Source organism: Alosa alosa, chromosome 21 (genome assembly GCF_017589495.1).
Source record: "Alosa alosa isolate M-15738 ecotype Scorff River chromosome 21, AALO_Geno_1.1, whole genome shotgun sequence".
Lineage (NCBI taxonomy): Eukaryota > Metazoa > Chordata > Actinopteri > Clupeiformes > Clupeidae > Alosa > Alosa alosa.
Window position 1 is genome coordinate 13,993,612 of NC_063209.1, and position 25,000 is coordinate 14,018,611.

A 25,000-nucleotide genomic window follows, 5' to 3' on the forward strand; every position below is an offset into this window, starting at 1 on the left:
GATTTGGCTTATGTTTGAAACAAAAACTCTGTAGCTAGAAGGATACATGGCTTTTAAGACCCCATATGGAAAATGCATATTATTTAATGAGGTTTTATCACAGAAAACGATTATTTCTGAAAACTTTGGCCAAAGTTGAGATGTGGGAAAACTTGTGGTTTCACTTTCATCAAGGGAAAACAGCGCTGTTGCATTGCGACATGTTCCCTCGTTCGTTTGAAATTTCTGATTGACCACCTGTTCGAGGGATTTGCAACAGCCTTTCCCAGCTGTTTAACATGTTTGTAGCATATCGGTGTTCAACAGAATTATTTTTAAAAACGGAGGGGATATAGGCTATCAGTTTTTTCCTAATAGCCTACCCTACTACCTATCTCTTAGATTTCGCTAATGAGTGTTATAGGCTAAGAGTTATTGACGGCACTGACTTTTACAAAAGACCAGAAAACAATGTTAAGGCATTTGTGGAGAAGAAGGATGGTTCATGTGTTTTCTTCCTACACCTCACGGTAAGCTATTTCGTTGCTCTGATTGGTTAGATCTATCCAATTGAGTGCAGAGGCACCCCCCCCCCCTGTATCGATTGAAACACGCCCCATAATTATGTCCCAATGGAGCAGTATCAGACTCATATTCTGACTAGAATTGAGTATGACTACGTCAGGCTACTGTTATGTAGGACTGCTTTGGCAATGCAAATGCCCTTTTTGTCATGCCAATACAGCACCATTGAACCTTTGAATTGAATTGAATTGAATTGAATTGAATTTAATTGAATTGAATTGAATTGAATTGAATTAAATTGAGAGAGAGAGGGAGAGAGAGACAAAGAAAGAGCGAGAGAGAGAGAAGAGAGAGAGAGAGAGAGAAAGAGAGGGAGAGAGAGAGAGAGAGAGAGAGGACAATCCTCAGAGAGAAGCTCAGTGCTCGAACACAGACACACAAAAACATTCCGGCATAAACACACACGCACACATTCACATACACACACACACACACACACACAAACCTCCTATGGAGATTTATACAGACAAGAACACAAATACATACACAACCCAACACACACACACACACACACACACACACACACACACACACACACACACACACACACACACACACACACACACACATTCCAGTTGAGGGGGACAAGGCAGCTAAGCAGGAAGGGGCTCTTGATTGCAGTCAATCAATACATCAATACATATTCATTTAGATGAATGGAAGGGAGTTGCAGAGTAAGGATTCAGCTCCATGCTGTGAAGCCACAAAATGATTTGTTCCCCTCTGCCATGGCTCTCCCTCTCTCTCCCTGTTTCTCTTTCTGCCTATCACTTCCGCTGCAGCTCCCTCCTCTTTCCCCCTCTCTCTCCATCTTCTATCTCCCTCTCGTTCCTCTTTTCCTCACTAATCTCTCTCTCCCCCTGTACAATATACCTCTCCCTCTCCTCCCATCATCTCTCTCTCTCTCTCTCTCTCTCTCTCTCTCTCTTTATCAATTTCTCTCTAGCACAGTTGTTGTGCGTTGTGATATACCATCCAATGTCTTGGATGGCAGTGATTTATCATTTTTAAGGTGGGGACAAACATAAAAGAGCTGGGCGTAACAGCCCACCCACCCAGGTCATGGTTAAACACACACACACACACACACACACACACACACACACACACACACACACACACATACAAACACACACACACAAGCATGCACAGACACATACAAACACACACACAAACACATATACACAAACACACACACACACACACACACACACACACACACACACACACACACAATGCACTGACCAAATGCAAAACTTACCACTTTCACCAGCTGTGACATGGACACCTCGAACTGTACAACAACTGGGTCTGACACATTCTCCACCGGCCGTATGTACTGGTTGTAGTTTGAGAAGATCACAGAGAACAGCTTGTGTTCTGCCTCTGAGCAGGTTCCACCTTAACGCAGAACAACAGGAGAGAACACAGTTGAACCTAGGGAGGAGAATGATGGCTGTCTCTGTCCTACTACTGGACATTCTTTGAAACATATCCCTATTCAAACAGACAGGGGATTGCAGTGGCTCACTGCTGTAATGGAAATTATTCAGGGGGTTGAGTGGTCTGTTTACAGTAAATATAAACTTTCCTTCCGATTTAGTGCTGAAGAACAGTTATATGACAAGGGACAGATGTTTGTTATTACTCTTCTCAGCCTGAAAACAACATCAATTTGCTATGGTGAAAAATTAAATCGATTTCATAGTGTCAACAAAATATTCATCACGAGAAGATTGCGTCTGTCATCGAGGCATCTGGCATGTTGGTTATCGATTTGGTTAAAACGGAGATGCAATGATGTGACGGATATCCCAAAGATAGAATGTAAATATTTAAGCTCTAGCTCTAAGAAACAAACAGCCCAATGTCATATCAAAGCCCTATATTTCAACCTACAATACAATTTGTTCAAAGGTAATTGGGGAAATATTTTAATGCCATCGGAAAACCGAAACTGTAGCTACAACTTTATTCAATCAAAAATGGGTGTTATAATAACTTAGACTACTTGTGATATATCCACCACAAATATTAAACTTATCCTAACAGACTTAACAGTTATATGCTAGGCTTGTCTAAAAAAAGGTTTGAACCAGTTATCTGTAACTAATTAGGCTATTATTGCGGCGTCCTTCGCAACAACACTTGTGCGTTTAATTTTCGAACTAATCCGACCGACAGCAACAAGTATCACCAAGGAATCATGACCGGCACTCACTTTGTATGAAATATAGCAGAAGACGACCAACAGAAGACTCACCCGCAAATAGATTGAAGAGAAACACACAGACTGGGAATATCAGGACTATTCGGACATCCATCTCGCAGTTCTGAAGAATCCTGTGCAATGAATCTCGATCCGCCGCGAGAGGAAGGTGAGCCAAAAGACAGAGAGAATGGTGACGGCGCACCGATAGGTGGACTGTGGTCGTCGGCCAACATTTCGAACGGAGGGAAGAAAGAGAGAGGAGGGTGGAGAGGAAGTGAGAGAGGGAGAGTGCACTGGAGAGAGAGAAGAGAGGATTCGAGGGAAGGAAGAGAGAGAGAGAGAGAGGGAGAGAGAGAGAGCATAGTCAAGCACTAAGCCAGGGGGTGGAGAGGGCGGACGATGGAGACATAACTCTAGCTGCGCTTGGGGTGCTTTCCTTTTACCGTAAGGATAATTGGATGAATATTTGAGTGCTGCATTTTATCGAAAGTCTTCTGAAGTAATACGTGTCATGAGATCAGTCAATCTCTTTATTCTCACCTTAGAGGGTGATTTCTAGCCTACGAGGAACACTATCGGAAACTGATTGCAAGCCCATCAAAACACTATAATTTGCCTAGCCTACTTAATTATTTGGAATATTGCAGCCTGATCATTTAGTAAACTACGTAGGTCTTTGGTTGTTTGCTGGTTGGGTTTTTCAAGAACATAATTGTTCGTCGAGTGTTACTACACGGGGCGTGATATATGGCTTCAGTACCATGGACAACGGACTTGCCTCCCATCCACCGCGCTCAGGATGACCAGTGGTCAGATCACTTACAGCAAACCATCCGTGTGCCATGGAACTCCCTAGCTGAGTGATATCTGTTTTCAGACTATTCCTTAAGATTGCTTGAAGAGTAGCTAATTAAACACAATCAACCCCTGGCCTACCCCTTACAGAGTGTTTGTGGTAAAGTGGAAGGGGCAGCCGTACTGGTTAGACGTAGGGTTGCCTGTTCGAACCCCGACAACGGCTGAAGTGCCCTTGAGCAAGGCACCTAACCCCTCACTGCTCCCCGATCGCCGCTGTTGTAGCAGGCAGCTCACTCCGCCGGGATTAGTGTGTGCTCCTCCTAACAGTGTGCTTAGTGTGTTTCATTAACTCATGGATTTGGATAAATAGCAGAGACCTAATTTCACTCACAGGATCAAATGAGTATATACTTATACTTAAAGTGTTGTGACTCCTTTATTCAAATCCTGTTTGGGTCAGAGTGTTAGTGTGGACTGATGTGGTTATGCCTCCTGTCTGGGGTCTTTTATTCTCCCCTCAAGCATACACCCACATAATTACCACTCCTACACACACACACACACACACACACACACACACATACATAAGCACACACACAAGCACTGCATGAGGAGGGGCCTGCCCACTACATCACTCATCACTTTCATTATTAAAAACACCAGGTTGTGATTTCTGAATGAACCAATATGCTTTTAATACACCGATCTGAACCTCAGAACCCGATGTGACAGCAAACTGATGCTTCTTGGGCATCAGTGTATCAACATGAAAATAGTGCTGTAGCATAATAATGATGCACAGGAAAATTGCAAGTATCTTTAATATGTATTCTATATACTAAGAACACATTATGGCGGGATAACTCTACAGATAGCACAACAAAATTGTGTATGTCAGCATATGAAGTATAAGGTACTGTAGGCTATAATTCATAGTATAGAATGTAAAGTGAAGGCAATTTAGGCAAATTATTTATAATACTTAACAAACATAGAGTACCTGAGGACTCCTGAGACTTCAAAAGGGGTTGTGTTAATGCACTCCAAAACCAAAAGCCGCATGATGTGTACACAACTTACTCTGTGATCATTAAAGTGATATTATTTATGTTTGGATATTTCTTGGCAACGTTTCATGGGACTGAAAACAGCTGTTAGAAATATTTCTGTTGGATACTTGTTGTTGTCCCAGCCTCCTTGTAAGACAACACTCTTATTCATTGTTTAAGATAAAACTTGTTAATTAGGTAAATACTTTACCGCTCAAGTGTGAGCTGAGCTTTATCCAAAACAAAGCCATCAGCATTAAACAAAGATCACATATCAAGCCTACTCTTAGACTCAGCACATAAGACATTCTGGCTATCATTAAGGGTACATACATCATTTTTGTGGGGCATCGGAAAGTACCTTGGCTCTGAACGAGGGCTAGAGTCCAATCCCTTGCAGTTTATTGTGATATGAGGACATAACAGGGCAGTATGTTCAAGAACACCTAAATTGCACCTGATATGAAAAATAAAACATAAACACACAAACACTGGACTTCTTTTTGGATGCTGTTGGAAGCCTCTGCTTTACTGCAAAGCAAACAGTGACCTGGCATGGGGTCAGGAGGCTATTTGTCTGCTTGCCCATTCAGCCCCTTAAATACTAGCCCCCCTCTCTAGTCCACACCAAAGACCCTTGATTACTAGCCCCCCTTCCCCTCTCTAGTCCACACCAAAGGTTCTAGATTATTAACCCCCCTCTCTAGTCCACACCAAAGGTTCTAGATTACTAACCCCCTCTAGTCCACACCAAAGGCCCTTAATCACTCACCTTAATCACAATTATGTGTGTAGAATGATTGAGGAAGGCACGTTTATGGATGTGTGTAGAGCAACATCGCCAGCGGACCTCCCCTCTTATGTGCGGATGTCTTAAAAGCCTGATTAATCAACGGTCATCAAGAAGGGGGTAAATCAATGAAAAAGTTGTCGCTGCATTTGGCAGCCGGGCTGTAAATGGAGGTGTGTTGGAAGAGCAAGCAGCTGGCAGAGATGAAGGAGGCAATCTCTAATGATTTCAATACGCAGCTCACAAAGGAACCTCTGCAGTCGGCAGAATAGCCCAGCGAACTCAGCACTCTTTAAGGAAAGGTAATTTGAGGAACAAAAAGAGAGAATGTGTGTGTGTATCATTGTGTGTGCTTGCATGTGTGTGTGTGTGTGTGTGTGTTTACATGTCAGTTTGTGTGTACAAGTGTGTGTGTATGTCTGTCTGTATGTGTGTGTATGTGCATGTATGCATACTTGTGTATGTGTGTGTGTGTGTGTGTGTATGTGTGTGTGTGTGTGTCTGTGTAACATGCACTGGATGGATTTTTGTGTTTGCATGAGGGTACAAATATTTTTATGACCTTGGACAATACCTGACCAGATCTGTCTCCCTCTCTCTCATGCTGTGTGTGTGTGTGTGTGTGTGTGTGTGTGTGGTAGACAGCACATAGAATAGGATTCACAGAATACGCATGTCCAGTAGATGGCATGAGGTGTACAACAAACTCAGAGAGAGAGCGAGAGAAAGAGTGCAGAAAGAGAGAGAGAAAGAGAGAGAGAGAGAGAGAGAGAGAGAGAGAGAGAGAGAGAGAGAGAGAAAGAGAGGTTCACTGTCAGGTCTGTCAAACTCTTCTTCTTGCCAAAAAATGTAAACTGTTGAATACACTCACAATGTCACTGTAATGAACACATTGTCCAGTTAGGCCTAGCAAATTGAAATGGAATTGAACCATAAATTAATTTTCAAACCAATTCTTCTCAGAGGTTTTATAGAAGAAAATAATCCTCATGGATCAATGGTGCATTTTATATAATTTTTAATGAAATAATAAAAATCACAGACTTACAGAGAGCAAGTAAAAATGGTAACTTACAGAAGCAACCAAGGTTAACAAAGTTAATAGCAGGAAATAAATGTCAATTTGTGATGATGAGGTCAGTTTATGAGGCTTCCATTCATCCCTGTAAAGCACTCCTTCCGAACAAGACACTTCTCTCCTTTCCCCCTTGAGCACTAGGACAAGAATTTGGACTGGGTTGATAGGAAGAGTAAAGCCAGCACACCACTGGTCCACACACGGTTTAAATGGCTCTGTGTGTTTTACGTCATGGCGGTAAGATTCTTTGTCTAACAACTGTAAAAAGTGGGATTTAGTTACATAGCGACTGGGTGGTACTACAGGCCTTGTGAAACAAACAGTTTAGAAAAACAAACAAAAAACAAAGAGTATGTCTGGTCACCTTATTTATGAGTCTCTTTTCTTCTTTCACAGTGAAAGGTGTCTATCTGACATCTAGTGATCTGATTCTAGCTAAATTGTTAGGCTGTGTGCACATTTTTTTTTATAGAGAAAGCGTGTGGACTTGCAATTAATTATTTGGTGCTTGGATGCCCTTCAGCAACAGCATGTGATTGGAAGGTGAGACATGGCTCTTCCTCATCCTCTTCCTCACCCTCAGAGCTGAGCACTGCTGAATACTGATGTCCTCAGTCTTGTGGTGAATGAGTCTCCCTCCATCCGTCCTGTAATGTCCATCACTCTTTCACCTCCATCGCATTTGTCACCTCCGTCACATAAACAGACACATCAGTCACACCTGTCACGTAGATCACACACACGAGTCACGTCAGATGCCGTTCCTGCCAGCGGACTCTGTGTGTGGCAGCGGCACGATGTGGCTCTGGAAGAGGGGCTGAAGGAAGAGACCCAGCGTCCCTGACACACACACGATCACAAAGATCCACAGGAAGAGCCGGTCCACTACCATGGCCACGTACTTCCAGTCCTCGATCACCTGCAGGAGAGGAGGGGAGGACAGCAGAGTAAGCGCGCTGTGGCTTGGGAATAGCACACATAATAATTATACATATGCAGTGGTGTAGTCTAAGTGATACGCAGGACTACACAGTATACCCACTTAAAAAGCATCAGCATCTCAGTATACCCATTAAAAATAGGCAAGGATACGTATTAACATTTGGGGTTGATCACAGTATACCCACTACAGCTATCAAAACTACATCACAGTATACCCACTACAGCTAACAAGACTACATCACAGTATAGCCACTACAGCTAACAAGGCTACATCACAGTATACCCACTACAGCTAACAAGACTACATCACAGTATAGCCACTACAGCTAACAAGGCTACATCACAGTATACCCACTACAGCTAACAAGACTACATCACAGTATAGCCACTACAGCTAACAAGGCTACACCACAGTATACCCACTACAGCTAACAAGACTACATCACAGTATAGCCACTACAGCTAACAAGGCTACATCATGACATATGCATGACATTGTGTCTGTCCACTTATACAGATGCATCACAGAAAACACTCTAATAGCCGAGCTGCACCAGCCACGTTTTCTGTTTGAAATCATTTCAACACACTGTAACTCTTAAGCCTCAAGTTGTATGCAAAAAATGTTGAACAGTTACTGAACATAAGCTTAACCAACCCCAAACCCCTAATCTTAACCTTAAACATAAATTGTAGTTAAGAAAGTGTCGACAGATAGTGTGTTGATCATCTGAGCATCTGTAGATAGTCTGCGGGGGAACTCTTCAAGTAAAGTATGTCCTGGTGGGTTTGTAATTGTCGAAATAAATAGTGAGAGGACCAGTGTTGTGTGTAACGCGTTACAAAGTAACGAGTTACAGTAACGTAACAACTTTTTCGAGTAAAAAGTAGTGTAACGCACTACTACTGAAAATTTGGTAACGTAACGTAGTTCCTTTTTCATATCGGCGCAAAGTTACTTATCCTAGGGACAGGTTTGACAGCGACGCTGCTTTCTCAGCTGCGCGCTTGCGCAATAGGCACGAGCTCCACACGGCAGCCTACGTGACAGAGGCTGGTAGCATGAAGTGCAATCATAGCTCCACATGGTACGTGACAGAGGCTGGTGGCAATTAAGCGAGACGCAGCCAACGCTAACTTCTGAGAGATGGACATTTCTTCGAACTCGTTGAAACTAAGGGGAGGAATGTGAGTGTTAGTTGTAGCCTACACTGTGCCCTGATTTTGTCCACTGCCGTTAACTCAACTGTCAGCCTATTGATCCGATTTGCACTAGCTTTGCACCAAATTTCGGAGGAGCGCCTGTTTAATGAAAGAGTATAAGGCTATAAAATAAGCCCTCATATATTTTGTGTTCACCTATATGCCCAAGATGAATCGAGGCTATGTTATTTGATATTGTTTCATAGGGCTTTAGTTGTGGTGTTGAAGCCTATAAGCCCAATGTTTTCTTGTCAAGTGCTCTGTTTGTGGCATTTTTTTTATAATAAATAGCACAAAAGAGATACCTGTTATGTCCTCCATAGTAGAACTTTATGTAGGCCTACACATTTAGGAACAGATATTGGGTTCTGCCCAAAGTCGAGCAACATAAAAGTAATGTAAAAGTAACGAGTAACATAAAAAGTTACTTTCCATAGAGGGTAACTAAGTAAAGTAACGGGTTACTTTTTTGAGTAAGTAACGAGTAACGAGCAAACACTACTTTTTAAAAGTAACTTCCCCAACACTGGAGAAGACAAAGAGAAAGAGGTAAAGAAGATAAAGATAGAAAATGAACAACAGAAAGAAAGAGAGAGAGAGAAAGAGAGAGAAAGAGATGAAATGGAGAAGATGAAAGAACTGGAAGAAGTGGACAGGACAGACTGAGGATGAGAAATAGTTTGCCTTTAATGAGTTCAGCAGCATGGGGTTAAAGTTGCTTAGCTATACATGGCCACTGTTCCTATTGACCCCGTAACCTCCGGCTCTCTCATCTGCCCTGTCCTTACTGCGAGGGCAACCATTTCTCAAACAGCCTCCTCCATTGATCTACTTCAGAAAACAATCAATGGTAGAGCATTTGTGTCGCTTCGCTGGTGTTTCACAGAGTCTCTAACACTTCGGTCTGTGAGTCGTCACACTAAACACTTCCTATAGGAATGCTGACCCTGTTGTCTACTGACACGTTCCTCTACAGACAGGTGACTCCTCTGACACAAAAGCATAACACTCTGCACTTACAGGACAAGACCCATCGCTTAGTGGACGCAGGCTGCTCTTTCCTATTTAAGATGTCAGATGGTTATTTGACATGTTGCTGTGTCAAGTTTTCATTTGAAGATGTAAGGTGTGTCTAGTTGGTAACACGTTCAGATGTTTAAATGCAATGTCATATGTGCTGACACCATGTATGTATGTTACGGGAAATGTAAACATCAGCAACAGAATTGTGAGGTAGAGGTTATACTCAGAGTACCACAGGCATGTTTAAAGGAAAGAAGCACTGTACACTAGAGCCGTCATATATAAAGAGAATAATGTGTAGAAAACAAACAAGCATAAAAACAATTAAAACATCTGTTGTGATGGTCTAACCCTTAGTCAGTGCTTTTACCAGTTTGTTTAGATGTCCACATTGCATAATTTATGTGCATTGTACAAACAGGCCATGCAAGCAAGACAATCAATCAATAACTGTTAAGTGAGCTGCAAGAGCTCATTTCGGCCTTTGATTACTCACGCTCTGGTCATCGTCGTCCCCCATCATGCGGTCAGCTACGTAGCGCACCCCGTCCACAGCCCCTCCACGTTAGAGCCCCAGTCCATCCCACCACCCCCACTGCCACCTCCTCCTCCTCCTCCTCCTCCTCCTCCTCCCCCTGCTCTCTGCCTCAGGTCCTGCGCCGAGGCGTACCCATTGGGCAGGAAGTCCGAGCGCAGGTCCCCCTTCCTGCCGCCCTGGGAGCCGAAGCCGAAGGTAGTGGCAGCGGCGGCGGTGGACGAGGCACTCTTGAAGAAGTGCCCCGGCGAGGAGAAGGCCGAGGTGAGCAGGGCGGCAGACGAGGCCGAGATGGTGGGCATCGAGGGTAGCGCGGGCGCCCCATAGCTCAGCCCCAGGAGTCCGCGCTGGGCCCGGGCCCGTCGTTGCTGCCGCAGCCGCTGGCGCGCCGAGCTGTTGTGCGGCCGGCGCATGAAGAGCAGCGCGGGCAGCTTGACCAGGAAGACCAGCTTGACCCAGGCGGGCATGGTATGGGTGCTGGGCGAGCGGTGGTGCACGTTGAGCACGCAGACGCTCGTGATGATGGAGAAGGTCACCAGCACCATGGTGAACATCAGGTACTTGCCGATCAGCGGCACGTCCAGCGAGGTGGGCGGCACGATCTTGGAGATCAGGAGGAGGAACACAGTGAGGGCCAGCAACACAGAGATGCACAGGGTCATCTTCTCGCCACAGTCCGACGGCAGGTAGAAGACCAGGATGGCCAGGGACGTGATGAGGATGCAGGGGATGATCAGGTTGATGGTGTAGAAGAGCGGCTTGCGCTTGATGAGGAAATCGTAGGTGAGGTCCACGTAGGTGGGATCGTTGGCGTTGACCGTCCGCCTCCCAGGGAGGGCCAGGATGTCCCACTCCCCGCTGGGGGTGAAGTCGTCCATGCTGGCCACTTCGGACTTTAGGACCAGGTCGATCTCGGTGTGGTCGTAGGTCCAGGAGCGGAACTTGAGCGTGCAGTTCTGCTGGTCAAAGGGGAAGTGCTTGACCTCGATCTTGCAGGCGCTCTTGTAGATGGCTGGAGGCAGCCAGGCGATGCTGCCGTTGAACAGCACGATGGCGTTGGTGAAGACGGTCACCTCGTAGGTGCCGTCGGCGCTGGGGAGTTAGAAGGGAGGGATGCAAACATGAGACATGATGCAGATAATGTTAAATGTTATGTTACTATTGGTGACAGACCCAGATGAATGAGAGATGTCACTCAGCTAAAAAACGACTGAGAGTAGACTCTCACTCAGTTAGAAAAAACTGAAATATATCACAACATATCAAACACATAACGTTCCTTGCATTCTCAATGAGCATGCATGTATGTGCAGACTGGGAATCCAGTATATTGAACGCCTCCATCTTGGCATTATAACTACAAATGTTAATTGCGATTCTCTGTTGAGCATCACAGGCGGATCGTGTAGCTGATGGATGACGGATGACACCCACTTGTTGTACAGGACGATGTCAGGCAGCCAGATGTGGCGGGAGGGGATCCGCAGCTTGTCGATTCCCTCATACTCCGCCGGGTTCCAGGACAGACGGTAATCATTCCAGTTCTGCACAGAAAATCACTCTCAACAACATCTCTCTGTCTGTCTCTCCGCTTTTTCTCTCTCTCTCTCTCAGCACCACAGACTCGCTCTCTTTCTCCGCTCCATCAACACTACTCTCTCTCTCTCTCTGTTTCTCCACCAACTTGTTCTCTCTCTCCCTCCTTGTCCACATCATAGATCTTTCTCTGTTTTGCAAGCACTACGTATAGACTCACTCTCTTCCTAGTTCCATCAACCCGACAGACTCTTCTCTTTCTCCTCTGTCCCATAAACTCTCTCTCTCTCTCCCTCCCTCCCTTTCTCTCTCTCTCTCTCTACATTATCCCTTATTACCCACTTCATCCTTATTTAAATCGAGAACAGGGAGGCAGCAGGAGGGGCACCTATCCTGGATGTTAATGTGCTAATCCTGTTTAATAGGCGGGAGGGACATCCTCATGCTCACCTGAGTTAGCCACACGTTGGTGGTCATCACCTGGTCTCGTTCATTCTGTGGACAGAGAGGGTAGATGTGAAACTCACACACAGATGCATAGTATGGTTTATATATCCATCACACACACACACACAAACAAACACACACACACACACACACACACACACACACACACACACACACACACACACAGAGTCATGCAGTCGAAGCAACCATAAAATATAACAATGATGTACATAAACGTAAGCGCACTTCCTCTAACATGCAGTGCACACTCTTCTCAGTGAACACACTTCATACTCATACACAAATTACAATCATAAAAGCACTCATAAAAAGACACACTATAATATGCAAGGATGCATACAAGCAGTTTATAGAGACACACTGTGCACACTTAATAAATGTACATACATACTGCACGCTCACACAGAATGCACACACACACACACACACACACATGCTGATACTGGTGCAGCTGTGTGACATTTACACACAGCTGTGTCATGTCCCGTTAGACTGATGTGTGTGGAGCTGTGATTGTATTTCCCTTTGGCCCGCTATGCTGTTTAGATCTATGACACCATTACCAGAACACGACGAGCGTTCCGTCTCTCGGTGTCCTCGCCCCCCCCCTCCTCCTCCTCCTCTCCCTAATGCTAAATCCATATACCACAAATGAAATGAGTCACAGAGAGACACTGGGGTGGCACGGGCGCAGGCATCCATACTGCACACGTCCGTACGTCCACCCCCTGCGTACCGCTCCGTGAATGAAACGCAACCCGAGCGAGTATATCAACCGGAGCCTGGGTGCGCTCCCCTGCTTTTATAGGACACGACTATTTCAATCACTTGTGCAGCGGGAGACAATGAGAGACTATAAAGTGAGGATCTATCTGGGCCCAGGCCCCAGGGCGGCCGGTGACAGACATAGTGGCCGGCGTCTTGTAAATCAAAAGCTGCCACGGTCCCGGCCCGGCAGCTTTACGGCATCCGTCGTATCGCAGAGCAGGCGGAAGGTTTCCGTCCTGAGGCCCGTGACAGTGGCAGCTGCTGTTAATGCTTGCTAAAGATCCACCAGAGGAAAGGGCTCTTTTATAGACTGACTCCCTGCTTGGTGTATTTTCAGAGTGCTTAAGTGTGTGTGTATGTGTGCGCGCAGTGTGTGTTTCTGTCTTTAGTGTGTGTCCTCTGTCTAATGTGCTTCCTTTCCTCTCTCTGCCCATCTCTGTCCAGAATGTGTCTGGTTTGACTAAGCGCCACATGACAGAGCGGAGGCAGACCTAAGCCACACAGTAGGTCTCATCAAGGCCAGACCCTTCACACACGCCACTTCTGAAAACCAAGGCATTTGATATGTTTCACTGCTCTAAACTTCAGTGATGCCCCCCTGTCTCCCCATCTCCACTGGACTCCTGGAACGCTAAATGTTTTTTGTTTGTAAACCATGGTCCCCTTTCTCAACAACTCATACAGAACTTGCAGTTTTTTTTATTTTGTTTACACTTGGCAATAGTCTCTATCTCCCGCTCCAAGAGTAGCTGAAATAGCGAATGAACACTGTTCTTAAGGAACTCCCGCACATTGTTATTGTTTCAAAGGTTAATTTAATAAGCAATGTTTCGGTCGTTCGACCTTCCTCAGGTTATTTTATTAAATCTTTGACACACCTATGCCGAAGTCTTTTGTTTTCTATTAATTTTGTTGTTGCCATAATTGATGCAGGCTGCACAGGCAAGGACGCTGTTGTGGAGGCAGGCATTGGTGCTAGATACATTTGAGATACATTTTCAAGATACAATTTATCTAAATGTGACTAGGCAATAGTCTCTCACTGTCTCCCACTTCATGAGCAAGGCTTTAATGGATGCACACCCAGTTTACTGTTTACACCCACGCTACTGTCTAGTCATCATTATTTTTTAAGATAGTTTTTTTTTGCATTTTGATTGTTAGCAGATTGTGTTTATTGTGTGTTTAATCAATACTTTTACATTTACCAGTGGTTTATTTACCAGTGGTCTGGACATTTAGAACCATCAGTGGTCCCTTAGTCTCCATACACCCACTTCCTGGAAGACTCGACTACGGTGCTTTAGTGCACACCTGAGTTCAGAACTAAACAAACCCAATCGAACAACTCAGGTGGACTCCAGTCCACTCCTAATAGCTCTGGAGTGAAAGCTGACGGAAGTGAACCGCATCAGGGCCGGGTTCAACCCAGATGTCAGCTGCGGTTCTGAGAGGGCACTCACCACGCTGATGAGCTGGGCCAGGGACACCTGGAGGAGGATGGTGACGCGCTCGGTGCGGTTGACAGCCGGCCGGATCAGCTTGTTGTAGCGGTCTTTGCCCAGGAGCCAGTTCATCAGTCGCTCCTCGGCGTCTGCACACGCGCCACCTGCACAGGCATCATGGGATAGCATGGGTGAGAGGAAAGACAACGTCTACAGCAAGCATCACAAATACAGACACATGTTCATTAATTCATTCAAAATTATAATTCACTCATTCAGTCACATGCAGATAAATGCATGCATACATTCACACATCTGCACCTGATTCTCAAATTGCCATTATGTAAACATCCAAACATTTTCATTGATTATTACTTTCAGCTAAAGCTAATTCCAGAAGACCTAATATAGGAAATTGACTTCTTCACACTGAGATGGATAATTGAGAGACTTCAGTAGTTCAGAGGCTTTGAACTCCTTTCAAAGCATAACTGACACGAGCTATGGCTTGTTTTATTTCATCTACTCTCCTGTCAACACCTTCTTCATCTGGTGATATAGTCCAGGTCGTTCCTGCTGAGGATATTTATTGACGTGTTCCAGCTAGCTGCCTCGGCTTTTAATCGCGCTACACGGCGCATGCTTTACGGCTGGGTGCCGGGTCATGTTGCTGACTGCGCATTTCTGAAAGCAGCATTACAGCCTGTTCCTCATGCAACAACAAAAACTCGCAGCACATAAACACTGCAAAGGGTCTGGATAACTGGATAACTTTGTATGATAACACCATTTGCCCCATGGACCACAAGCAAATAGCAGTCTTAAGGCAACATGACATAGCTAACTTAGCTAGCATTGCCTGAGTTGATTTTGGTGTTTACAGTAATTTCCTGTGTATTAGCCGCATTGTGTATAAACCGCAGGAAAGTGTTTCATGCAAGTAAATTTAGCAAAATAAATGTAGAAACCTCGGCTAATAGTTGGGAAATTACGGTACAAGGCAAGTCTGTAGACCTCTATCAAGTTATGTTAGCTAGTTTTAGACACATCTCTGCACCGCCTGTTAAAATAACTCTGAGGCATTTTTGTAGATTCAGTGACTATGATGAGATTCTGGGCACATAATCTCAATGAAAACCTTTGAAAAGCACAACGCAAAACAAGAAAGAAGTGATTATTCCTCATAATTGGTTGCTAAGCACACTGAGGCAGCTGTGGCCTACTGGTTAGCGCTTCGGACTTGGAACCGGAGGGTTGCCGGTTTGAACCCCGACCAGTAGGCTTGGCTGAAGTGCCCTTGAGCAAGGCACCTAACCCCGCACTGCTCCCCGAGCGCCGCTGTTGTTGCAGGCAGCTCACTGCGCTGGGATTAGTGTGTGCTTCACCTCACTGTGTTCACTGTGTGCTGAGTGTGTTTCACTAATTCAGGGATTGGGATAAATGCAGAGACCAAATTTCCCTCACAGGATCAAAAGAGTATTTATACTTAAGTAACACTTTCACACTGGATGTTAACGCCTCCGTGTCCTGAAGGCATGATAGAAAATGTTTTCGGCTTCAATTTTCAGGATGAAGGGGCCTGACTCAACTAACAATGAGCCCTGACACGCCCACAACGCCTCTTGACAAATGGCAGGGGGGAGTCTAACTGAGTGTGCTCTTAACAGTGAGGGATTGGACGGCCACTTCCTGCTGAAACAGGAAGGGCAGGGTGCGTGGGAGAAGATGGAGCGAGGTGGACCAGCCCTCACCCCTCTCTGCTGATGGAGGCTCTGCAGTGGTGAAGAGGAACAGAGGGGACCACAGAAGAAGCCTACAGTCCATTGGTTTGTTTGTTCTTTTGATTGTTTGGTCATAAAGGACACTTTAAAGGTGTGTGGCCTTTAAAGTTTTTTCCCTTAAGTATGACCCTTAAGGCTTAATTTCTCCTTAGGTAAGGGATTTACTTAAGGGTGTTGCACAGAATACCTTAAAATGCTTCCTTAGTTAAAGGAGAATTCCGGTGTGATATTGACCTAAAGTGTATTGAAACATGATACCGAGTGTGAGCGTATGTCTCATAGCCCATCTCGGCTTGTCCCCTGCACTCCAAAATCTGGCTAGTTAGCCGATGCTACCAACAGCTTTTTCAATAGTGGTGCTTGACATCGGGCTAGCCATGCAAATAAATCACTGTTTTACACCCATTTACGAGGCTCAATGTATCTCCACACTTCATTGGTAGACTTCGAGGGCCCTGACATTTAAAAACGAGACATTGAGAACTTTGAAAAAGCACTGGTAGTTTACTTACAAGGCGATTTATACAGACAGTATCTTCCGCGAAGTTTAGCGTTTGCAGCCATCTTGAATTTAGTCACAATAAATTAGAACAGCAGTAAGAATGAACAGGTATGATAAAGGGATCAGATTCCAAAATAATTTAGGGGAAATGCATGGATTCCAGTTGCTGCTACTGGAAGAAACTGGAATCCATGCATTTCCACTGAATTAATTTATTTATTAATAAATTTATTAATAGATTTATTTGCATGGCTAGCCCGATGCCGAAGCACCACTATTGAAAAAGCTGTTGGTAGCATCGGCTAACTTTGGAGTGCAGGGGACAAGCCCGAGATGGGCTATGAGACATCGTTCACCTTTCGGTCAATTTATCAATATCACAATCGAATTCTCCTTTAAGGAGAAACGTTAAGCAATTTACTGCATTAAAAGAGATTTTCCGGCACGAAACTTCTATAGTTTCCACGGAGATTGTTCAACAGCTGTACTAGCTGCCTTTGCCACGATGCCGTTACTGAAAGGACTCCTGAATAGCTATCATAAGCAGTTAAGGCAACTTGAATGTCCGACTGATGGAAATAATCCGACGTTTATTGTTGTTTGGCTGTACTGCACATGGATATGGCGTCAACGCATTATCGCGAGGATAGCCAGCGTGAGCAGCTCAGAGCACACTTTGCGTTTTCAACCCTTTAGGCGGGAACTTCGGCGGTGGGCGTCTTTTTACGATTTCCACTCTGGAGGTGGGTTCATTTTTTCGCGTTTTTAAGCCCCCAAAACACTGTCGCCGTCTAAACGAAAGGCACATCTGATAAAATATTTTGTCGGTTTCACCCGGGAGCGTTGTCGTGTAAAGCCGGCCTAAATGCACCCCTTACTTGCATGCCCCTGAAGCAATGTACTGAACAGCTGTAGTGTTTGTGCCAAATTGTTTGTTTTCCATTTACAGAGCCAGGGTAACATAAATAGAGTTTGTATTTATTTCACTTCATTTCATTTGAACAAATACACTGGGCTAACGGCTTGAGGAGGGTCAGAAGAATGGGCTATGACTGAGGTGCGTTCAAATTCGCATACATAGGCGAACGTTTGCAAACAGGTTTCTTTGCAAACAAACACTTTCATTTCTGTAGTTCTTTGCGAACATACAGTGGAGCTGGACATGAGCTTGAGGAAGAGAACAATGCAATTACCGTTACAATGGAATGTTGACACCAAATCGTTCAGATTTAAAGGAGCGATTTGTAGGTTTGTTACAAACATTCTGTAGGCCAAAATCAAAACACTGGTGAACGTTCTCAAGACTACCTAGACTCGAGCCTCTTCTGGGTTGCCAGATGTAATGCAGACTTAGCTAACGTAGACCTGCAGCTGCTTTAACGTTTCTCCAACCATGACCCAGCTACACATTGACTGTGCACATAAACAGTGAAAACAAAAAATACCTCTTTAACCAACGTAACATATTTAGCTGAAGTTAATGATGCAGATAAAGTTTAGCCTAGGCTACCTGTCGTGGAGAAATATGGCCAGCTGTGCGTCAGACAAGATGTCGCAATCTCAGGAAGCTCCTCCAATGTCCACTTAATTGGTTTCTCTTAATTTTGGAAATTTGCCTTCCTCTCGTAGACTACTTGTTCATGACTACAACTGACAGCTATTGACAGTTGGCCTTTGCTAATTTGGCAACCAAATAAGAGAACGTGCCAGCCCATTATTAATATGCTATTCTAGAATTAAATCGTTCAAAACATAAACGAAAATTCCAAGAGATTCCGCCCTGTAACGCATTTTTTTCACAGGTTTTACGGGTTATAGTAATGTTCAATTCATCGTGTTTCCTTACTCTCTGATGACATATGGTGATCATTTTTGGAATGGTTACAATTTATTTTCCATTATTTCCTACATACTGGTCCTTTAACTGTTCAGAGAAAATATGTCTGCCACAAATGTTTGCCAATGTTTGCCGAATTTGAATGCACCTCTGAATTTGATGAAAACTGTAACGGCTTACAATCGAAGACTTTGTTCTTAATGAGCCAAGAATCAGAGGGTGGCTTCCATCAGCAGGAAAGGGACTGGACAGGTGGGCGCCCAGCCAAGCCTCAGTGACCACACACAGGCATACCTCTCTCTGGAGAGGCCCCTGTGTGACCAGCACACTAAGCATGCTCCATCACCGAGGTTACGGTGTGTTTGTCCATCACCGAGGTTACGTGGGAAAACCACAGAGGACAGAGGAAGAGGAGACTACAGCAGCCAATGTGTGGGAGTTCATCTCAGAAAATAAACAATATTTTATTTCTCAGCCATTTATTTTCTACATTTTCTATATCAGATTACTGAAATATTCAGAAATTACCATCCATTATGTTCTATAACAGCCAACACACCAAGGTATTACCTGGTACATTCTGACTTCCAAATTCTGGTACATTTAATTCCAAATAGACAAACTACCGGTAACTAACTGTTTGCAGAAGGCCTGTTTTTTTTTACTGCTGAGGTTTTACAACTCCCTCTGGTAAAGAGTCAGACATTTCCCTTTCCTAAGCAATTAAACTACTACATAAGAGTTATAGAGCATCTGCTGAAGTACTCCCAAGAGGGTCAGCCTATGACATGACCTTGACATGCCAAGCATGATGCTGTATCAATCATGCTAGCCCTTAAAGATTATATCAATCCTCTCCACTCTTTGAATGTTGGCTATAAGAAGACATCATTCCCAGAAGAGTGGCCGTGATGTGTATTAGGCCATGACTTTAGCCCAAATTCAGTCAGACCAGAATTCAGGCCAAATTCCTATCCTATTGTCCTGCAGTTTAAGCAGGCTCATGATGCCTGAGTAGAAAAGGTATCATGTAGCATTCCATCTCTGTTCCGATCCGATTGGATTTCTGGCATGTTAGAAAGTTTTGTCAGTTGTCTTTTAGTGTGAATGGAGGAATGCACAGTTAGAGTGCAGCCATCACGAATGATTGAAACATGTAGTGTGAATGATCATGTTGTACAATCGCACAATGTCAGCTCAGATTTAAAGGAATTATCCAGAGTAAAATGCACTTTAGATCAATTTACGGATGATTAGGAGTACATACGTTGAGTTGACATCCAAAGCATGTCATTCGGATGTGTTTTGAGAAAGTTCGATGTTACCGTTTTTAGTCAAAACTCGTTAGCCTGGAAGTGACGCGGGCATGTCATTTCGCCGCTACAAAACGCTATTTTTATACCTCTTCTACAGTTCCAAACAACATTACACTTACGTGGTAGTGAGTAGAGGGTCCCTAAAGCCAAACCGAAGTATCCCGAGGTCTTTATGTGGTCGGATAGAGAGTCCAGAATGAATTTCATCAAGCCAGTACCTTTCCGGAAATGTTGCCATCTTTGCTGCCATCTTCAGGGGAAAGTCCGTAGGAGTCGATTGCTGAGTGTGGAGTAACACGCTCTGGAAATTCACAATTTTTTTTTTTTTAAAACATAGTCCAGTATTTCTTTCGAAATTGAAATGAAGTTGTATGGACTGGACTATGTTTTAAAAAAAAAAATTATTGAATTTAAGTGTGAATTTCCAGAGTGTGTGTGTGTGTGTGGGGGGTGCACTGCAGTGCTCAGGCTAACAGATGGACAGTTGTCAGAGCCCCTCAAATCCTCCAATCAAACAGCCCCCTCCCTCCGAGGTGAAGGACAGAGCCAGGAGTGAGAGGTGGGAGGTCAAAGGTGGCCCCTCTCCCTCTGAGCTCTGTCCACTCATACTGACCAGTGGTGCCACTACCTGGGCAGAGACAGGTCACTCTTTTCATGGCATGAACTGGGCGCCGGCTCTGATATGTGTGTTCAGGGTTTATGTTGCATAAAGGCTGAGCTGGATAGCCTTTTATGTCAACGTTTCATAACAAATGTTTTTTTTTTTTTTGGTCAGCGCCGCAGAGACCCAAAAGCTATTTGTCTGCCTGGCAATGGGCAAAAAGACAGCACCATACACCACACACACACACACACACACACACACACACACACAATGTGAGGGATAATAGACTGTGCAGAGACGAAGTGGAGATACACAGGGCATAAAGAATGAGAGACTGATGAAAGAGACTAGCGGAGAGAAAATACTCTGAGCGGCTCCACAAATCGAGCGCAGGGCAACAGGATGAGGGTAATTCAATTGGGCAAAGGTAAATAGACAGCATGAAGACTGATAGACTGCATGCAAAGGCAGACAACCAGGCTGGATGAATCTAGAGGGAGAATGCTGAGGTGGATGCAGAGGATGGAGTGTGTGTGAGAGTTTGTGTGTGTGTGTGTGTGTGTGTGTGTGTGTGTGTGTGTGTGTGTGTGTGTGTGTGTGTGTGTGTGTGTGTGTGCACGCAGTGGAGATGAGATGAGTGGATGACAGACAGACATTTAGTCAGTGTCGAACAGACTGACATGGACGACAGGCAGAAATGGTGAAAGACAGTCAGTCCGTCAGCAGAAATATGAAGATTGATTTGATGGGGATAGATTAGGATGAGAACTTCAAGTTTTTGCATGCTCACCAAAGAGACAGCATAGAGGCCATGGTGAGATGAGGAAATGCCCAAACACAGACCTCTCGAATTCTATAGTAGTGCTACAAAAACAAGGTCGGCATCAGTGTAGGGCTACTGGATTGTGATCTTGATGGTGGTTTCGCTGCTTGTGTCAATGTCAACAGGGATATTAAAATGCCTAACTTCGTGAAGAGAGCCAATGCTATCTAAGCAATATGAACCCAAAAAAGGATTCACAAGATGTAGCCTAACATCCAAAGAAATCAAAACCTGAGTGGCATTCTGAGCGTGCTTCAAAGAAATGGGATTGCCTTTTTCTGTCATAGCAGATGAGAAAAACGGCCCACCTGGGAAGCATCCTATGAGACATAACTATCGGCACAGAGGTCATCATCAGAGGTCATCATCAACACAGAGAGTCTGGCATTAAGGCTGAGTGCGTTTACCCAGAGGTCAGTACGAGTCTGGCATTAAGGCTAAGTGTGTTTACTAGAGAACTATGATACGATACAACTTTATTATCAGTCAGGGCTGAAATTCTTTTTGCATCCCTGGGTAGCTCATATAAAAAAGAGGACATAGACATACATACAGACATACATAAGATGATTAACACCAAAGGACATACATGAAACACAAGTAAGGAAACAAAGCATGTATAACAACAGAAAAAGACATGACCATACACACAGACAAGGTCTTGGAGACTTGTAACCCTAAATAAATATTGCACTGGATTTATTGTAGTTAGAACTGATGAAGAGCAGAGCATGAGTGTTTCCAGGAAGCACTCCCGCCCTGGTGGCATCCATAAGATAGTTATGGGAGTACAGGAGATGACACCCACTGGGGCTGTGTACTTATCCATCTCTCTGCTTCCTCGTTGTCCTCAGGATGATAAAGAATGGATCACCTGGGAGCGTGGACCCTGTCACTGCTATCTCTGTGCACGTCTGTGAATGTTCCAGTGATAGAGTGAGGAAGAACCAAAATCACTGATCAACAGTGGATGGAACTCTGACCTACAGGAGCAAACATAACGTAGCGTGCAAGATGGCCGCTCAGTTCCATCTGTACTGGGGGGTAGAGTGATTCCTAGAGAGAATGGTTCATGTCTGATGTGTTTTACGTTTTCATTTTGGAATGTACTCGTGCTTCCCTGTTTGTGTTAATGTTTATTTACGACAACACATTATGAAATGACCTCCCTCATGTCTAGCCCTCCTGTGTTCAGTGTGCCCTGTGTATTCCAGGAGTAATTGGTAAAGACGTCCAATGAGAAGCCTGTTTGTTGCTCTGTTCACATGTAGAGTGAAGAGCAGAGTGTAGTGGAGGACTGAATGGAGTTGAGACTTCACTTCACTTCAACAACTCATGGTTCTTACAGTTCATACTATAATTTATAGAACAGAAAATGTTGGAAAATAGCAAATCAACAAACAATCCTGAAGTTAAAAAAGGTCACGATACAACAGAAAACAAAAAACAAATCTTCTGTCTGAACAGCTGGAGCACTGCCTGCTCTGCACTGGTTACTATGACAGCGAAAGGAGTCTTGAGTAAAGCCAGGTGTGTTGTGACAAAAAGCATTCTGCTTAAACCAGCAGGCAGATGGACAGAGAGTTAAAGAACACAAGAAGAAAGGAAAAATAAACGCAAAATGACAAAACACACAAAGTCATAACACTGTTTTAACCACTTGCTTTTCCTCAGTGATTTCTTGTTGGTGGAATGAGTTGCCCAGTGCTCTCCATTGCTGTGATAGTTTTGGGTCTTTCAAGAAGGGTCTAAAGACATTTCTGTTCAGCATACACCTAGTTTATTAAGTGGTTCTTAGGAGTTATGATTTGTATATTATAGTATTTGTTTATTTTCATTTGGCTATTAATCATTGATATTGCATTGACATTATTGTTTATTAGTCTTACCAATTTGATTCACTGTTCACTGTTAATTTTAACTATTGTATTGTTTTTATTTGTAAGTCGCTTTGGACAAAAGTGTCAGCCAAATCCCATAACCATAACTATAACCATATTATAATAAATCCATTTTTAAATGCATGAAGGCTGCACTTTCTGAGGACTTTATGCAAATACATAATTAATTATAAAGGTACAGTGTTGCTTGTGCTGTTTCCAAGTGTGAGAAACAGTGGGTAAAAAAACAGGCACACACACAGAAAGAGAGAGAGAGAGAGAGAGGAGAAAAAAGAGAGTCTGGTAGCTGAATAGATGCCCTGACGAACAACGAGAGTCTATGGCTTCTCATCTCCCGATCGATGCTGGAGGTGAGATATGATCTGGAGCTTCTGGAGCTTATCTAGATGTAAGGCTCTCGGTAGACAGAGCAGACGTATTCTAAGTGCACAGAAGCCAAGAAAGAGAACTTTTCAATTGTATTTGAAAAGTGATGCCACTTCACTCCAATAAATGAGGTTCTGCACAGGCCTACTGCAAACATGTAGGCCCTACAGCTTGTCCCTACATTACTAGCCAGACCAAAAAAAGACTTCCAAGGTCACATTAGCTACATCATCTGAGGTGTCTGTAAAAATCAATTTTCAATTCCTGCTGAGTAAACAACATCAAGTCACATTCTGTAGAAATTGCTGTCCCTCAGTCTAAGGTCACCAGTAACCATGACAGAGGAGCGGCATAACAGATAAAAAGGAAATCCTTGACTGAACCAAACATTCACTCAGATGCTCTCGCTGTAAAGATCGCTTTTGTGTCTCCACTTCGTAAACACACAATAAGGAAAAAAGAAAGTGTGCCTGCCCGCAGCAAAATAGCGCTTAAGAGCCTTTCAGACGACCCCAAACTGCATGGCTTACATCAAGGTAAGGTGGCTGCACTTGGATAAAGAGTAGGGCCATAACGGGACAGCGTAAATGGGGCAAAGGCCGTTAAGTGTGATATATGCGCCCGTCTTGCATAGTGACAGTACCACTTTCGTTACATGGAGCAGCATCATTTGTTTGTGCTGAAACATATAGACACAAAACACTGACGTATGCCTAAAACATAAACTTCCATTTCCGAGTTGGCGTACAACTCATGATCACCGTTTGTGAATACATGCAATCGAGTTGGATGTACAATCCAGCTCGTCCATTTACAGTAGACATTTTTTTTCTAATGAGAGACAATATAGCATATGCTACTTTATATCCGTGCTTTCGTGTGACAACCATTCCATGCGCAAATACGTTTTGTTGCTCGTCATGCGGTGTACACTGTCATCAGAGTGACTGTACATCTTGCTGAACTGTCCCGTCAGACAGTTTTTGCAGCGTTACCGGAGCCGTAGCTGATTTCTTTCTTTTTTTTCAAACCAAACATCCCCACCCACCCAAAGAAAAAAAAACACAAACAGCAACAGTGCACTTACTTTGGATGAAAGTAAACACGCAAGCGAGGACAGTCAGGGTCCGCGTCATTGTCGCTGTCAAGTGGTCCATGTGCGTCCTTCGTGCGAGGTTCCATTACGGACTGTACCTTTCGTGCATTTCGAACTCCCAAAAAGGACACTGGCGGGGTCTCTCTGTTAACACAAAAGCTCCCGATGTGAATTGAGAGATGAAAAAACGCACACCTGCCAGAAAACCTGTACAGGAGTGGTGAAGACCTTTCGCTGCACCTGTTTTAGGACGCTAGGGAGCGGAACAAGTCGACCCCAGCCGCAGTGACACCTCTTCCACAACACGCGCTCTAACGCGCGCACTCATGCATGCACCCCGCTCTCTCCCTATTCTAGCGCCGC

General features: G+C 44.2%; 2 protein-coding genes across 2 annotated transcripts in view; both read right to left on the reverse strand.

Moving 5' to 3' along the window:
- The window catches only part of LOC125286922 (neuronal acetylcholine receptor subunit alpha-3-like), a 16,472-nt gene extending 13,432 nt beyond the window's left edge, over positions 1 to 3,040 (reverse strand). The window contains 2 exon segments of the mRNA XM_048232256.1: positions 1,826 to 1,965; positions 2,828 to 3,040. Coding sequence (XP_048088213.1) covers positions 1,826 to 1,965; positions 2,828 to 2,888 — 201 coding nt within the window. The 5' untranslated portion in view covers positions 2,889 to 3,040.
- A 3,415-nt stretch (positions 3,041 to 6,455) lies between these two features.
- On the reverse strand, positions 6,456 to 24,905 carry chrnb4 (cholinergic receptor, nicotinic, beta 4 (neuronal)). Its single transcript, XM_048232199.1, is given in 7 exon segments — positions 6,456 to 7,410; positions 10,156 to 10,217; positions 10,220 to 11,286; positions 11,629 to 11,738; positions 12,181 to 12,225; positions 14,430 to 14,575; positions 24,629 to 24,905. Coding segments are annotated over 7 exon segments (1,668 nt in total). The 5' UTR covers positions 24,699 to 24,905; the 3' UTR covers positions 6,456 to 7,242.
- Positions 24,906 to 25,000: the final 95 nt, after the last annotated feature.